Consider the following 17,175-nt stretch of genomic DNA (forward strand, 5'->3'; position numbering starts at 1 on the left):
CAGGAGCTGGGACCAAGCAACGGGAGCTCACCCCGTCACAGGGATTCAAACCGCCGACCTTCTGATCAGCAAGCCCTAGGCTCATTGGTTTAACCACAGCGCCACCTGGGTCCCTAGCCTAGACCATATTGAATGGCAAAAAGACTTCTGAAATGTGAAAGCTTAAATTGCTGTTTAAGGAAATATATCCCATAGAAAACATTTAAGCACATCTAGGAGGTAGGAAAGTAACCCATCTAGAAGGAAAACTCAGATCCTAAATATCCACTGTATTGTGAGATATGTTCAGAAGAAGACTGAGGAGTAAACCCTACACAATTCCAGAGTGGAGGGCCTAAGACAGTTGGATTGTGCCTTGTATGCCTCCTTCCAGCAACTCCTGCAGCCAAGCTGATGCCAAATATATTGCTCTGTTTTCCATTGGAGCGCATTAACAAGGCCAAGAAGTGGGTCCTGTTGTCTGGGCAGCCCAGGACACTGCCCAGGCTTGAACCCCAGGGTGGTCATTTTGGCATGGCTAACACAGTGGTTTGACTTCACCCCCAGAGGCACACTCCATTGTCTCTCGAAACAGACAAGATTCCAACAGCATTTCCAGGCTTCTAATGTTTCATTTTGATGTAGTCTTGTGGCTTAGACTGAAAGAATGGTATTGTTTTCCTGTTGTTCCCACAACAAACTACAGTAACTCAGAAAGCTTGGTATAAGAGACTGGGACTGCCATTCTCTACCACCTACCTTGGAACAAGCCCAAGTTAATCAGATAAATATAAGATGAGCGACACGGCAAGCTGCACAAGAATGGAAACCAATCAGTGCCTAGTTTGTTCCTTTGGCCAGGTCACCAAACTAAGTTTAGTTCATGCATTTTTAATCTCTGAGAGCCAAGGAACAAGACCATTGCCAAGCAGAACACTGCAGAGGAGTGTTCCAACCACACAGTGCTTAGCTTGATGCCATGCATTCATCTCACACATTTTATTACTCTACAGGTGCATCTAAGGAAGCTGGTAATACTTGAAATATGTACATAAGACAAACAGTGTGTTATATTTATGTATCAGGATTTTTTTTATTTGGGTTACTTTTTCAGCATACAACCTAATGTTAGCTACAAAAGTTGTGAAATGGTAATACTACAAACTGAAAGGGGGGGAAACCACCCCACCAAGTTTTGATTTCTTCTTTTTCTTTTAAAAAAGTACATTTACAGCTTTCCCCATGACTAAGATAAACCACATTTTGATGGATTGTTTAATAAAACATAGCATACACTTAGAAAAAAAATAAATTATAAAAACATTAAAGAAACTAATACCATCAACAGCATGAAGAACCCTTCATTGTTCATTGTCAAGAGACAGAAATGAAATCTCTAGGCACAGTTTTAGGCATTATAGAGGACACAGAGGCAATAGGTTAGTGTGCACTGTTCTGTACAAAAATACAGTCTGAATAAATTACATTGCTAGTCATAAGATTAAACTTCACTTTATCAGTCAGTTCATTGCATGTTTAATAATATACAGTTTACATGCTAATCCATATATATATATCTATATATCTCTCACTTATATTTCAAACACATAGTTCTCTCTATATTTATGTCTTTAAAATTTACATGTTGAGCTTACAAAAGCTGAACGTAGTTGTGCAGGAAATCCAAGAGAGGTCCTAGATAGTTGTCAGCACCGGACAGAATACTTTAAGCTTTAAAAATACAAATATCTAGCCCTGGTTGCAGCTTTGTTATATATAGTTTTATGTGTGTGCACGCGCATCTGCAAGTGAAAACAATATATGTGTAGTGTGAGAATTCATCTTGTTAGTGACATAAAGCCAAATACAACTGAGTGCTAACAATTCAATACAATAATGATAATCATACATTAAAATGTGATCTTTTACAAATACAATCAAACACCAAAGTGTCTAATCCTGTAGACAGAAAAGGGTATTTCTGATGTGCATTATAATTCAGTACAGAAACCCTATGCAAGGTAGAACTGTCAATATTTCAAAGGTGTAAATGAAGCATTAAAATCTGCACTGAGGTAACAGGGACAACAGGGTGGGGCAAGATGAAATATTTTTCATTCCTTCAAAAAAAAATCCTGTATTTCTTATGGTAAAGACTCAAAAACATTGTACTTGTGCTATAGCTAATTGTTCTGATTGCTGTTACAAAAACACAGTAAAATTATGAACTGTATCCAATTAAGCCATACTCAGAGTAGACCCACAGAATTTAACACACCTAAAATAGTTTTGTCAATTAATTTCAAGGGGTCTTCTCTAACATTGAATGCAATGCTATACTGTAGTCCATTTTCTTTCAATGGAAGCTGGAGTATCTAGTCAAGAAGACCAAACTATTTCCCCACCGATCTAAACCATGGGCACAGTAACAAACCTGTATGTAATGTGCGGTAAATCAAATCACACAAACAGCAGGACTCTGTGGCACAAGTTGTCAAAGGAAGTTAAACCTATGGAATAGAGTCAGGCCTTCACTTCAGCTACAAGTTACCACTGTTTACAACTTGAAATAAAATGAAAGCCCCACACTGGCAACTACTTATAAAAAGATGAAACTGCCTTTTGTACGATCTTCTCTGGCGGCAGCTATCCAAACTCTTGCCCATGAATTTTTCTCAGCACTTCTAATGTTGTTGGACCACAACCCCAATGACCCCTGGCTGAAGCTGATCACATCTGAGGTCCCACAACATCCAGAAGGCCACAGGTTTCCCATCCCTGCTGTACATGAATGAACTGATGCCTTTCATCATACAAAGCATTGTCACTGGGCTCTAGTGCATATGGGAGTGTGCACAGAAATAGAAGTATCTTATATTATGGAAGAAAAAAATATGGCACCATCATTGAAAATGGTGGCCACAACTGGGCTTTCCAATGCCATAAGCTCGAAATTTTATATTATCGCATATATATTTACAACTCTGCAGAGCCAAACAATAGCCTAACATCCCAGTCCAGAATATAACAATAATATGCCACCATACTTGCTAAATTTGGCTTGTTTAAGCTTCAGTCACCTGTGAATGTACATTCCAGTCTCAGTTGCCCAAATCCTTTGCTACCTGTGCTGCACATTCAGTGATTCTCCTTTTCATTCTAAATACCCTCTATCCTTCTTGGATGAATTTATAGCTACATACAGATAATTTGTTTTGTTTTGTCTTATTGTGCTCCATCAGCTACCTATCACCATGGTTAGCATCTGTTGCAGGATGAAGGGTAAGAAGGAGCTGACTGCACTAATAATAAGTCGGTTCTGCCAGTGTATGTGTAGTGCAGCAGGGGTGGGGAAACCTGTGGCCATTCAGATGTTGCTGGACTACCAACTCCTGCCAGCATGGTCATGAATGGGGAGAGCTGTAGCCCAACAACATCTGAAAGGCTGTGGTTTTTCCAGGATCACCACAGATGCACTCTTGTTGCTGAATGTGCAGGTTCTTACCGCTCCCTCTGCATCATGCACAAACCTATGTTTGCACACAGATCAGAGTACAGTTTATTTTTTATAAAACAATATTGCATTTTTAATAATGGCATGGGTAAACATATTTATCATGGTTTTATGATTTATAAAACACACCTTTAATCTCTCTCTGATTTGCTGTAATTAAAATTACTTCTGAGGTCTTAACATTAAAGAACTATAGTTCTATAGTTTTGAGGACTGTGCTCTTAAAGAAAATCCATGCTAGGATATATCTTAATTTCCATTTAACAAAAATAATTGTTTCTAAATATGTATCTTAGAATTGTATACAGTGTATAAAAATATTTTCAGAATTGAAAATACCTAATAAGCTGATTGTAAACAAAAATAAATGTTACGTTGTGATTTAAATTTTCTACCCCAGATATTAATCTTGGGTCTTAAATACTTTATATATATTTTTTGCAAAATTTAAGTAAGAAATAACTTAAACAAGCTGAGATCAATGCAAATAATTGTCAGCCAATCCATTACATTTTGAGGAGAAAATAGTGATACTGATACTATACTGTTAAATTAGAATTTTTGTAACAGCTAGTCTCTTACAGAAAAGATATGTTCACTGGATTACTTTAAAAAATAAAATATAAGTGAAACAGCAATCTCCCACATTAGTATATTTTTCTTCTTCAGGAATTTTTAGTTGTGTCATAGAAAGCATTATTTATTTTAATGATTTCATTTACCAATAAAACTCTGTAATAACTTCCCTCCATTGGGATCCACCTATCAGTATATGTTTTTTGAGCCAATCACTACCATTTGGAAATTAGATATTTTTCTTCTACTCCATCTTAATATCATATTAATATCTATAGAAACTTTCATTTTAAAACAATATTACATTGGCCTTTTTATATACATAACTATCTCATTATCATAGTGCCTCTGCCAAATAGACATCATGGCTGCATTTGGATATAATGATTAACCATGGTTTATCATTCCTTCCAGTAGCACCTTAGAGACCAACTAAGTTTGTCATTGGTATGAGCTTTCATGTGCATGCACACTTCTTCAGATACCAATTTCGTGCAGGCACACGAATGCTTGTACCAATGACAAACTTAGTTGGTCTCTAAGGTGCCATTGGAATGAATTTTTTATTATTATTTTGTTTTGACTGTGTCAGACCAACACGGCTACCTACCTGTAACTAGAACCATGGTTTATCATGATGTGAAAAAGCCAAAGTGAAGCCCTCTTCTCTGGTGAAGCTGTGATATCAGATTAACTGATATTTTGATTAACTGCACTTTAGTGTTATGTCTAACCCTAAAATGTGGAACCAGCTTCATCCACGGTTTGCAGATGGCTTGTTTTGAGCAAAACATTATTAGGATTAACTACATTTTGTTAGGGGACCCAGGTGGCGCTGTGGGTTAAACCACAGAGCCTAGGGCTTGCTGATCAGAAGGTCAGCAGTTCGAATTCCTGTGACGGGGTGAGCTCCCGTTGCTCGGTCCCAGCTCCTGCCAACCTAGCAGTTCGAAAGCACGTCAAAATGCAAGTAGATAAATAGGAACTGCTACAGCAGGAAGGTAAACGGCATTTCCGTGTGCTGCTCTGGTTTGCCAGAAGTGGCTTTGTCATGCTGGCCACATGACCTGGAAGCTATACGCTGGCTCCCTCGGCCAATAATGCGAGATGAGCGCGCAACCCCAGAGTCGGTCACGACTGGACCCAATGGTCAGGGGTCCCTTTACCTTTACATTTTACATTTTGTTGGGTTTTAACAAGACAACAAGCCTTAGTTAATAAAAAGCCATATGAAAATATTTTAAACCAGAAGAGGAGAGGGCATGCCCCCCCCACAAGCCTGAGGGTTGCCTACGCTCATTCCTGTTATAATAAACCATGGGTAGAATTCCATGTAGTGTTAAGGAGATTGTTCCATCAGTGCAAACATTTCTGCTTTCCTGATAGGACAATCACCCATCACGTGCTGTTCTGGGGGTTCTCCCAACTCTCCATAATAGATTTGAAGGAGGGACTGGAGAACGGGGAAAGTCTTGTTGCATTAGCAAGAGTCCTTGTGCTGGTTTCTGCTAACAGAACAGGTAGTTGAATCCAGCTTCATCATCTAAATGAAGCCAACGCCATGTTTTCTAACTTTGCAAGCACTTGGTTCACCCTATTCTAATCTGGCACATCAAGCTTTAAATCAAGCATTCTGAGAAGAAATTCATATGGGAAAGGATTCATTAAAATATTTTGAAGACTGCTCAATATTCAGAAACAGTTCTTGAAAATCTACAGTAGATTCATTTCAAACCTTTACTGTTTCAGCCCACTGTTAAGAATAGGTTGAGCTGATCTATGTTCTCTCTTGATAGTAACACCAATAAACGCCTTCTATAAAAATATTTGTTCCTTATGGAAACCTTACTGCAGTGTTTGGAAATCAAAAGATGCTCAGAACTAGCACATCTCATGCATGTATTCTCTTCTTTTTATTCTCTCACGGAAGTCAACAGATTCAGTGTCCTTCTCTGCTTACACTTGGTTACAGCCGAGACACAAAGTCCAACCACATAATTAGAAGAATGCGCTCCAAGTTTTGACTTCCTGATATACCACCGCTGGCAGGAAAATGTGGATTGCCAAATGTACAAACTTGTGTTGTCAGGAAATAGCTGATTAATATGTACTTTCAACTATGTTCGCTTTTCTCAGCATCCCATCATTTAGAAGTTTGTTTCAGCAAAAGTCCCAATGCACCAATACAACATAGTGGTGTAATTTGAATTTGAATCATGTATAATACAAAGGAGCTTCTACTTAGGCCAGCTACTCCCTTGCAGGTTACAGCAAATGCAGGTGCCATATTTTCATTCCAGCTTGTTTCTCATGACGACTGCTGCCACCTCCGTCCTCAAGTGGTACTGATCTTTGCTTACCAAAGGTAATGTATCAGCAGCTTATAGCATTTGCCAATGTACTGATGAACAAGTGTAATTGTTGCCATTCTTTTAAAGGGGTGTTAAAAAGTTAATTGCAAGAGTTGTAGCCCAAAGTAAAGGCTGATAAATCAACAGGGCAGACTCCTGGACAATCTACAAAAGTTCTAAAAACACAGAGTTAGAAAAAACAGAACAATCCTTGTGTTATTTCTTCTGCTGCTGCTGCTTTTTAAAGTAGCCCCCTTTAATAGTAGTCTTCATAGTTCTTAGGGTTTAAGCAATACAGTATGGCACCCCCAAATGAAAATATAGTTGCACCCCAAGCTAGTCCATAGCCCCAGTTGAACTCATGGTATATTCTCAAATTGACCGTTTCGATGAACTTGATTGGATAAAGGACGAGACTGCACACCTGAAGAACCACTGGGGGGGAAAGAAAAGGGAGGAAAAGTCAAATACAAGGCTTCATACATTTTCTTAGAATAAAAAAAATTCTAAATCACTAATCCTTTGGTGGAGTTTTTGGTGTACGCTAGGAGCATACTACCTACAGGCAACCCCCCCCCCCTAACACTCATTTGGCTCATGTGCAACCATGAATATGTGTCTGGCAGGAAATAAATAAATACCAGTAATTCAATTCAAACCTGGAAATGGCTGGAGAGAGTTAGAGTTAGAGAGTTCTCGTGGCTCATGAGAAGACTCTCCCTGGAGCCAGAAGAGGATGTCAGTAAGGGTGGATGAAGCCCTGAAGAGACCAGATGCACAGCAGGGTTTTCTTTAGGCCGCTCAGTCTCCCTGCCTAACAGCTGGTGTGTGCGGTAAAACAGCAGCAAGAGTAGCTGCTGCTGCTGCTGCTGCTTTTCCACTCATCCTCCAGCCTTCAGCCAGGCCCAGAGCTTCAATTCTGCTTGGTCTGGATTGGAGAGAGAGGGTGTTTAAAGGGGACTCCCCACTTCACATGATTTCACTTATGCGATCAGGCTTCCAGAACGGAACCCCCACGTTAAGTGGAGAGTCACCTGCATTTAGAAATGCAATCTTGATTTCCTACCTGGACTGTACCATTTTCAAAGTGCAATTTTGATATGAGAACAATCTTGGCATGAAACTAAAACAACAACGACACATTTCTGAGAAATAGAAAGGATCAGAACTCTGTCAGTAGCATACTCCTGATTTTGGGCAACTGTATGGTTCCAGTACTTTGAATTGGCAGCCGGTGCAGTCAGACCAGGGTTGGTGTTATGTGCTCAAACTGCCTTGCCCTGGTGAGCAACCTGGTCACTGAATTCTCCACCAGCTGAAGTTTCTGAACCATCTTCAGAGGCAGCACCACATATAATGCAGTGCTGTAATCTAACCTGGAGGATAGACAACAGAAGTTAGGCTATCCCTGTCCAGACGGGGCGTAGCTGGGCCACCAGCAGATGGAAGGCACTCTGTGCCAATCTGTGACTTCACTGGCTCCCAACCTTGACAAGGTGGGATTCTTTAGTCATTTGTTTGCTTTATTAAGAATGTTTATACCCTGTCTTTCCTCAACAAGCTCAAGGAGGCTAACAACGTAAGCTGCAACTGTAACTTAGTTTTGCAAACTGTTGTTAAACAGCAATGAACACTGTAAAACAACAGGAGGAAGAAGATGAAATAAATAGCCATAGAACTAGTATCCTGACAGCAATTAAAAAGTACTGGAAAAAGAAAAGAACTGATTATGGCTCCCAAATCTTCCCTTAAGTGTTATGTATATGAGGAGAGAAAACATTCAGATATGGTTTCCTTCATCTTCCAGGTGAACTGATATGATCCAGTAAGCATTGTAGCTGCTGGTTTTTCCAAACCTGAATTTAGCTTCCAATTTATGGGCATAATGCTGTTGGAAATTCTCTGAAACAAGTCCTGTTGAAATGACAGAAGTAGCACAAAAGCACAGTGGCAGCCATTTCAATTCACATAAAACCGCATTTGTTTCAATAAACCTTGCACAGCATCCCTGGTGGAATGTGCAGGCCATGTAAAATATATTTAATCTAAAATTTATTGAGTCCATGCTCTGGTAACCTTCAGATTAGACTACTGCAACGTACTATATTTAGCCCACAGAGAATATGGCAATCTAAATATAATCCTATGTATATAGACATATATTTCTGGTACAGGGCAATGGCCTGATATTTCAGGGTTCTGAAGAATAAGCCATATCAATTATCCTTTTCCCTTTTCTGCAGATAACAGAAGAACACAGGTGACTAAGCTAATGGCTTCTATAAATAGATCATAAAAGAGTGGGAAAAATAAAGTAGGGGATGATGAAGATAGATAATTTAGGAAAGCTCATTTATAATTATATGACTCAATGTAATAAAGAATATCATTTATCAGCTAATTACAACAGAATTCATTTGGAATTGCACATTTAAAATACATATAACCTACAATTAATACCTTACATTCCTGACATAGCCATATTCCTACCTTCCACACAGTGCAATAAAGCTTCCTAATAATTTGTAACATTCAAATATTTGTTTTGAACAGTAAGTACCCAGTAAGAAATAGCCTTGACGTCACTGATTATTACCAAAGCAAAGTTGTGCGGTCGAAATTTTATCAGGTCTATGTAACTGTCTGAAAGACAAAAGTTAAACAAAGTCTATGTACCTGCACAAGTAGCAATGAGATGCCATAAGCAGAGCATTGGTTCTGGATGTGGATGACAAATGTCAGCTGACATGACTATGGTTACAATTATGAATTAGATCCTATGGCAAGGGTAACAGGTACAACTAGGTAGCTAATAAGAAGTATGCATTAGATTATACCAGGAAGCCCTCTTTAACCCTGTAATGCAGAGGTGGCAGGGGCTTGGGAAGGGGGTGCAAGGAGTGTGGTCCGCCCTGGATGTCACCACTGAGGGGGGGGGTGACAAAATGCTGGGCAGCACTCACTGCAGGGCCTGCAGCATGCCCGAGCCACACATCTCTCCTGGGAGAGATATGGTGGCTTGGGCGCGCGCAGGTTCCACACTGCCCAAACGGTCCGCCCGCTGTCTCCCCCCACCAGGCAGCTGAGTGGAAGGAGGCAGGCAGACTTCAGAGGCCCCGCGGTGCGCCCCACCCCTATGGGCGGCTCGCCCCGCTCTCTGCCTCTGAGGGGTGGGGGATCTCTTTGGCTCCACAGGCCAGATCCTTATCAGGTTTGGCCTCACAGGTCAAATTCAATAGATGGGCAGGGCTGCCCACCTGTCAAAATCCCTTGGATGGCTTTGCAAATCTCCCTACCTCCCCTTTAACCCCTGACATTAGAGAGTTCAAAGAGAGAGTGGATTTGTGCAGGATTTAAGACAACCCCTGTGCTCCTGTATGAATATCTCAGGACTTTTTTCTTTTCTTTTTCTTTTTGCAAAGAAGGAGCCACCCTCCTCCTTTAAACATTGGAGCAAATTGCCTCTCCCCCTCCTCGCAACATCCGTCCCACAGAATCCATGCCCGCTTTATCCTTTCTCTTCTTGGCTTGTAACAGATAGCCATGAAAGGTTAGCAGCCTTGGTCTGGATTTGGACCCCTGTTGACTTGAAAGGAACAGTGGAATAGTCCCTGTCTTTGGATCCTGCAGCTCTTGCCAATTATAGGCAGGCATACAATACTTGATACTTGAGTGGGTGGTTGCTGAACAACTGCAGAGTTCTTGCAAAGGCAGAATGGGTATTAAGTGGCACCTGTAGTAGTGCCAATTCTGCTGATCGAAACAGTCAAGATAACTGTGAGCTGAGAGTTTGTTGGACCCTGGGGTGAGAACCTGGAGGCTGAGTGTGTGTGTGTGTGTGTGTGTGTGTGTGTGAGTAGCAAAATGAATTGATACTGTGTATATATATTAGTAACTTTTTAATAATGTAACACCTTTATTTTAAAACATTTTCTTTGAGTTGTCAGTTGCTGCTTTTTTGTATGCTGCATATATATAGCCAAAGTAAACAATTATATATAATTGTTATAGTACTTAATATATAATCAATCAATCAATAATCAAAACTTGGTTCAATTGGTATAGAATGCCTATTGTTAGGCACAGGCTGGTGCGATTGTTTTACACATCATTTGACACATCTTCATGAATCACCAGTTAGTTTCTGGACTCAACTCAAGCCACTGGTTTAAATGATCTGAGCACTGGCTATCCCAGCAAATGCCTTCTTTCATGTCTATCCCAGCAAATGCCTTCTTTCATGTCATTCCAAACAAATTTTGACTGCCTTGCCCCATAATTCCCAAACAAACACCAAGATCTTCTAATGAGTCCATTAGAATCTGCTATAGATCTGCTATATGATCCATACTTGGGCAACTAAAGCAGGACTCTGTAGTGGAGAAATGTCCTTTGTCAGTTGTCTTTCATTGTATCCTTTTTTGGAACATCTTCACTCCACCAAATTGTTAATTTATGTGTATGTTCTTTTGCTGTTTTATTTGAGTGTGGTTTAAGTTTTATAGCATGTTTAAAGTGCTATTTCGATTGTATGGGGATCTTGTGTTCTCAAATGTGCTGTACTGGCATGCTGGGGGCAGAGAGAAGTTGGCATTGCAACAATAGGAGCACAAACATTTCTTATTGCCAAGCAGAACCTTATTTCCCCCTGCCTTCTGCTGCCCTAGGGGTTCTCCCAACCCCCCCAGAGCTGATGGGGAGCAGGGAGTTTGGGGGTGAGAGGAGGAAGCCCTGGTGCATAAGTGGGACTCCTTGTGCTGGCTATTGCAAGCACAGCTAATCAGTTGAATCTGGCCCATGTGTTTTAAATTGAATATAATTTGTTCATCTAGGCTGAGATCTAGTGGCTTCCATATTGTTGTGGAATTACACAGAAGGCAACAACTAGAAGTGGCTAGGAAAAAAAATAGAAAAAGGAAGCCTAGAAGACATATTTTTTTTAAAAAAAAAAATAAGCAATTTAAAACTCATTTTAGTAAACCATTCTGTTGCCAGCACTGCATCAATTATGCTAGATAAAAACAATATATTTCATGAATCTATTTTGCAAATTTATTTGACAACTAATTGAGATATAGAATTCTGGTAGCCTAAACTCAGGTGCCCTCTGCTAAACTACAGTGGTTTAACTAAAATAATAGAAACAGCAGGGGGCAGTAGGATACTTCCCCTTATCACTATTTCAATTCTTGAAATACTAAGGACCTATCTTTCCACCTCCTTGTAAATGGATTTTTAAAATCCATCTAGCAGAGAAGATGGCCTTGTCATTCTCTCCATTATGGGATATCATACAGGCTTACTGTTTCAGTTCCAGCACAGATATGATTGACAGAATGGAGGGGTGCTGTGCCTGGAAAACTTCAGGGAGAAAAAACTGTACTGGCTAACCCAAAGGACACTGAAGTGCATACCAAGTGGTGATTTCAATGCAGATAGTATGCACTGCATTATGCTTTGGGCTGATCTGTTTATGTGGGTCTATCTTAAAAGTATTTCCAAGCACAAATTCTTTCCTTTGAAGCTTTGCAAAATAAAATAAAGGCTTTACAATGTGATGGCTGTTACAAAAAGTAAATCTGACACAATGAAATTGATTCTTCCTGTGAAGCATGGGGAAGATATAAACACCTTTCAGTTTAATCCTATTTATTTTCATACAGATGGTTTTGAGACTAAGTACTTAAGGGACTTTTACAATCAAATATTTGAAAAGAATAGCATTAAGCTGAAAGAAAGAAAGAAAGAAAGAAAGAAAGAAAGAAAGAAAGAAAGAAAGAAAGAAAGAAAGAAAGAAAACCATCAACACCATCAAAAGTTGCTGCATACAGGCTGTAACTTTTTCATTAAACATAGTGGGATTTATTATCACTTAAACATACATAATTTGCACTGTTAATAGCTCTGTCCTTACAAAGGCCTGGAATGTGGACAGTGATGATTACTACCAATAGACTTCTTGTAAGAGTAGTGCACCTCTGTCATATAACAGCACATAGAGTTCATTTGCTCAAGTAGCTGGACTGTGGGTTGTTGAACAGTTGACAGTTCAATACAATCCTGTTCATGGATTCTTCATACTGTAGATTATTGTTATTAATAATTTCCCCCTGACCAGGACTCAAGGTGGCTTACAGATAAAATAGAAAAAGTAAAAACAGAAAAGATAGTAATTTAAAAAGCAGTTGAACACTAATAGAATTAAAACAATAAAAAAGATATATTTTAAAATACAGGTAATAATAAGGGGGTAAAGGCCCAGAGTGGCTGGGGAAACCCAGCCAGATGGGCAGGGTACAAATATTATTATTATTATTATTATTATTATTATTATTATTATTATTATTCAGTAGAGAGAGCCTACGATGAATTGCAGCGCAAACATGGGGAATGAGCAGTCGTCTCCATATTCAAAAGTACTGTAAATAAGTGCAGCTATGATTACAAATCTCCACATGTTCAACTTGGTTTGCGACAGATTTTCACCACAAAGGTATGTACCCAACTGAATGGAAGAATTTGATAAGAATGAACTGACACTCTGATAATAATCCTTAAATCACGTCAATCTCCGACTATTTTTACATATCAGGGAATGGAACAATTTGAAAAAGCCCAGTCTATGTAAAGAACCCCCAGATCACTTGATATTCTTGAATTTTCAAATGAGAAATAAGGGATCGTTTTAAAAAATAGCATGATAGCGCTCCAGAATGCAAGACAGGTTGAGTTAAGGAATCAATTACTGCACATGAATGCCGAGCTGTGAATGACTTGGCCATGGGTGCTAGAGATTCCTTGTCATGTAAGCAAAGGTTGATCATGCTGTATAATCAAGAACTTCTGAAATATCCTTGGGCAATGATCTGATTATTGGCTTTCAAGGCACAATGAGTCACTCTTTTCTGCACAAACGTAAAACTACAGCTAGGAAATTCTAGCATGCTCCAGAGAACCAATCTGTTTGATTTACCTGCTGCAAACAGCATGACAGCAACTGGTCTGTAGAACCGCCTCCGGGATCCCACACAGATAGAAATTAATCCAACCAAGAAAGCTATAAGAATTATGGCGGCACCACCCAAGAGCATAGAAAGTGTAGCGATCTGCCAGTCTGCAGAGAGAAAGAAACACAAATAATTGAAACTAGATAGTAACTCATATAAAAAGGATGTCTATGTAAAATGCAAAGACAAACCAAGACTCCAGTAAACACAAAAAGGTTTTATTCATAACAGAAAATACAATTTCATTCAGACTTTTAAAAATAGATTTTCGGGACAGTACTCTTAGTCAGATTTAAGATGCTGTCTGTTTGTATTCTATTTTAGGTACTAAAGGAAAAACTGCAAGATTCTGTGCAATGCAGATATCGGGTGCTTATAATATTGACCATTTATCTCTTCACCCCTTTCCTATAGTAGTTAATGGGATTCCCCTTAACTTGCAGCACAGTCGTATGCATATTTTCTCCCAGGGAAGTGTGATAGAACTGTAGTTTTAGTTATAAAAGGTTTACAATAGTGAGGAGCTCAATAAAACTTGGTATGACTAAATTAGAATGGAAAAACTCATAGTAAAATCATCAGAGGGCTATTTGCAAATTAACACACTCAGGAGCACCAGCTTGGCCTTGTGACCATGGGTGCCCAGGGCTGTGGGTGCCATGCAGCATGCATGGCCCTGACACCAAATCTTTTGTGTGCCTGGCTCCTGTGGAATTTTGTGGGTGCCTGGGCACCCAGGGCCCCAGGGAGCTGGCGCCTATGAACACACTTGAATTTCAACAGTTAGTTAGCTAGAGCTATTAATGGCTCAATAATCCTAAGGTGCATTTGAATGATGGGTGAAACACGAATACACCAAAACAAATGATACTTCTGATTCAAAACAATTCTATTGTTTCAGAGAAACCTGTCCAGGCTACAATTTATATTTATTTTGAAGATTTATAGCCTGTTATTCATTGGTACAAATACAGGGCAGGATACAACTTAAAAAAACACAAGCAAGCAAAGTTCAAGTCAGCTAAACAGAGGAGAAGGCTAAAACGGATACTCATTAAAAACCTAAAAACAGGAACTACTCCACTTGGCAACAAAATGGCAACCATGTCAGAAGACGTGCAAGCAGAGGGCATCCCACAGAGAAGAATCCATCTTGTTTCACCACCAAATGAGTCTCTAACAGTGGAATGCAAAGAAGAGCCCCGACGGCTAATCTTAAAACAGGTATTCAGAACACAGTTCAACAGTGTGTGGAGGCTATTTATAATATAAAATCTAATTAGTCAGCTATTTTGCAAGAAAATAGGAGCACAGGGGAACTGAATCCATTCTTACAGGCCCCACAGTTGGATCCTGGTGGTGGGAAGGGCTGTAGCTCAGTGGCAGAGCACATGCTTTCCATGCAAAAGCTCCCACATTCTCCAGGTCAAGATGGAAAAGTCCCTTGTTTGAACTCTTGGAGATCTACAGCCGTCAGAACTCTTGGAGATCTGTCAGCAGTAACAATACTGCACTAGATAGGTCAATGATCTTACTCAGGTGAGATTCTTGTACTAGAGGCTGAACTAAATGGCCCTCAGGATTCCTTCTAACTTCATGATTCTATGCAAACACACACACACACACACACACAGAGAGAGAGAGAGAGAGAGAGAGAGAGAGAGAGAGAGAGAGAGAGAGAGAGAGAGAGAGAGAGATGGCTGCCTCCATATGTACATTGGGGGCAGTCATCTTTTTCTCTTGTTAACTACCCAGGAAGGGGTACTCTGTCATACCACACTACGTCTTCCAGTAGCTTTTTAGTGAAATGTGTTCAATGAGTGCAGGAAGACCACTTTCTAAATGGTTTTCAAAATAAATAAAGAAAAGTCAGGGAAGTCCTCAGACCACCTTGGACATGCTTTATACAGTAATTTTATTTCATTCTTTAAGTGTGGGGGGTTTTCTTCCTAAGTTGACTTAGGAAGGGACACCACTGGCTTCTTTGCCTCACACAGAAAAATGTATTTGGTGAGCCTGGGTAATAACAATAATTTGCAAGAAATTAGACTGCAGGATTTTGTGCTTTTTGTAGACAAAAGTTTTTTATATATATAACTTTGGGAACTTAGTTTGCATGGTCTCCAATCCCACAGTTGTATTAATTTTAAAACAGGACTTCTCGGCAAAAGAAATAGGGCATTATGTTATATAATTGATGGCACAAAATCAGGTTAAACACAATACACCAAATAATCTTGGGCTGAGATTTTCAAAGTCAGTTTAATGAGTGTGGTGAATTAAAATCCCCTAGCTAATTTAGAATTTCTTAATGCAAGAGTTCTAAAGGCTCTTCAAGCTAATGAAATGTAGCAAGAGCTTAGGCAAGGGTAGAGCTGCTCTCAAATTCAAGAGCAAATTCTGTCACACATGTGTATAATATTTATTTTACTTTAGAAAGAGAACGCCAGGTAGTTGAATGTTTTATGCAACCTTCCCCCCCCCCAACCAAAACACTCAACACACCAGAACAGAACAGTACTGTACTGTTAAACGGAGAGATGTAAGTAATTGAAGGCTTATGAGAGAATTCAACAAAAGCTTTCTTTGGTTCAAACAAGTCCTATTTGGATGCTCAAGTTAGGTATGATTTACATCACATGAGGCACCCTGCACCAGCCACTTCCCAACACTATCCAAATGTTTGGGAGGAAGTCTGCAGCAGGGCAGCATAACCAAAAGCAAGTAGGGTGTCTCTTGTGACCTCAAACCGTGGGGGCTTAGTCTGTATTCACCTTAGGATTTGGGAGGCCCTGGGCAAGAGCCTCTAAAAGGTATGAAAGCAAGTCATGCATAAGATTTAACGTAATTCTATATGCAAAGCTGTAATGGAAGTGTGGATAATTGCATAATGATACATTCATTGTGGTCAATTTTTATTACAACTGGAATGGAGAAAATTACCTAATACATTATATCTATAACACACTGTTAATACATGGATACAAGCCATTACCTTTGACATGTGATGGTCTTACATAAACAGATATAGATCCCCCAACTCCGCCACTCAAAAGAAAAAGAAAAAAAAGCTTACTGAATGATATCATGGTAGGAGGGACATATGGTGAATTGGTGATAGCCAGTTAACGGATAAATGATTAATCACCATACCTTTGTTTAAGAGTCAATTCCCTAGTATCCCATTGAATGAAATGGACTTTTTCACACCTGCTTGGAAGAAAAGTCCTCAGTCAAATCACTGTACTCCTAACCTTCATGGACAGTGTTGGAAACAACACATTGTCCCCAGTCTCCAGGTAGCATTGGGGAGGGGCCTGCCTGAGTCATAATGGTAGTAGGGGTGCATTTAGTGAAAATGACCCTGCTCTCCTGCCTCATAACTGAATGGCAAAATAGGTCTACAATAGCAGAGGAATGCACTGTATATGAAATGTATACTGAGTAAGGTCACTGCATGCAGGCCACTTTTCCTGCGGCAGCTGATTTAAACTATCTTCACACTGTGTCCCTATGTGAACCTACAGACTCTTTTTTTTGTAGTTTTGTGGCAGTGCAGTGAGTTAATACACAAGAATGTATCATGCATACCACTCCTAACTATGGAAGGTATTTGGATTGTGGCTCAGATAGAACAGATCTAGTTTATGTCACAATTAACTTTCTTTTATTTTTTTATCCCCTCCCCCCTGTTCTTCAGCTAGGGAACCTTAGAGTAGATAACTAAAGATTTAAAAATACAATAAAA

General features: G+C 39.6%; 1 protein-coding gene across 1 annotated transcript in view; it reads right to left on the reverse strand.

The window, feature by feature from the left end:
- Positions 1–1,050: 1,050 nt before the first annotated feature.
- The window catches only part of TMEM47 (transmembrane protein 47), a 30,438-nt gene continuing 14,313 nt past the window's right edge, over positions 1,051–17,175 (reverse strand). The window contains exons 2-3 of the mRNA XM_035116568.2: positions 13,394–13,534; positions 1,051–6,855 (exon numbers count right to left, since the gene is read on the reverse strand). Of these exons, the coding sequence (XP_034972459.1) occupies positions 6,677–6,855; positions 13,394–13,534 (320 nt within the window). The 3' untranslated portion in view covers positions 1,051–6,676. The remainder of the gene's footprint in view (positions 6,856–13,393; positions 13,535–17,175) is intronic.

This window comes from Zootoca vivipara, chromosome 4 (assembly GCF_963506605.1).
Source record: "Zootoca vivipara chromosome 4, rZooViv1.1, whole genome shotgun sequence".
NCBI lineage: Eukaryota > Metazoa > Chordata > Lepidosauria > Squamata > Lacertidae > Zootoca > Zootoca vivipara.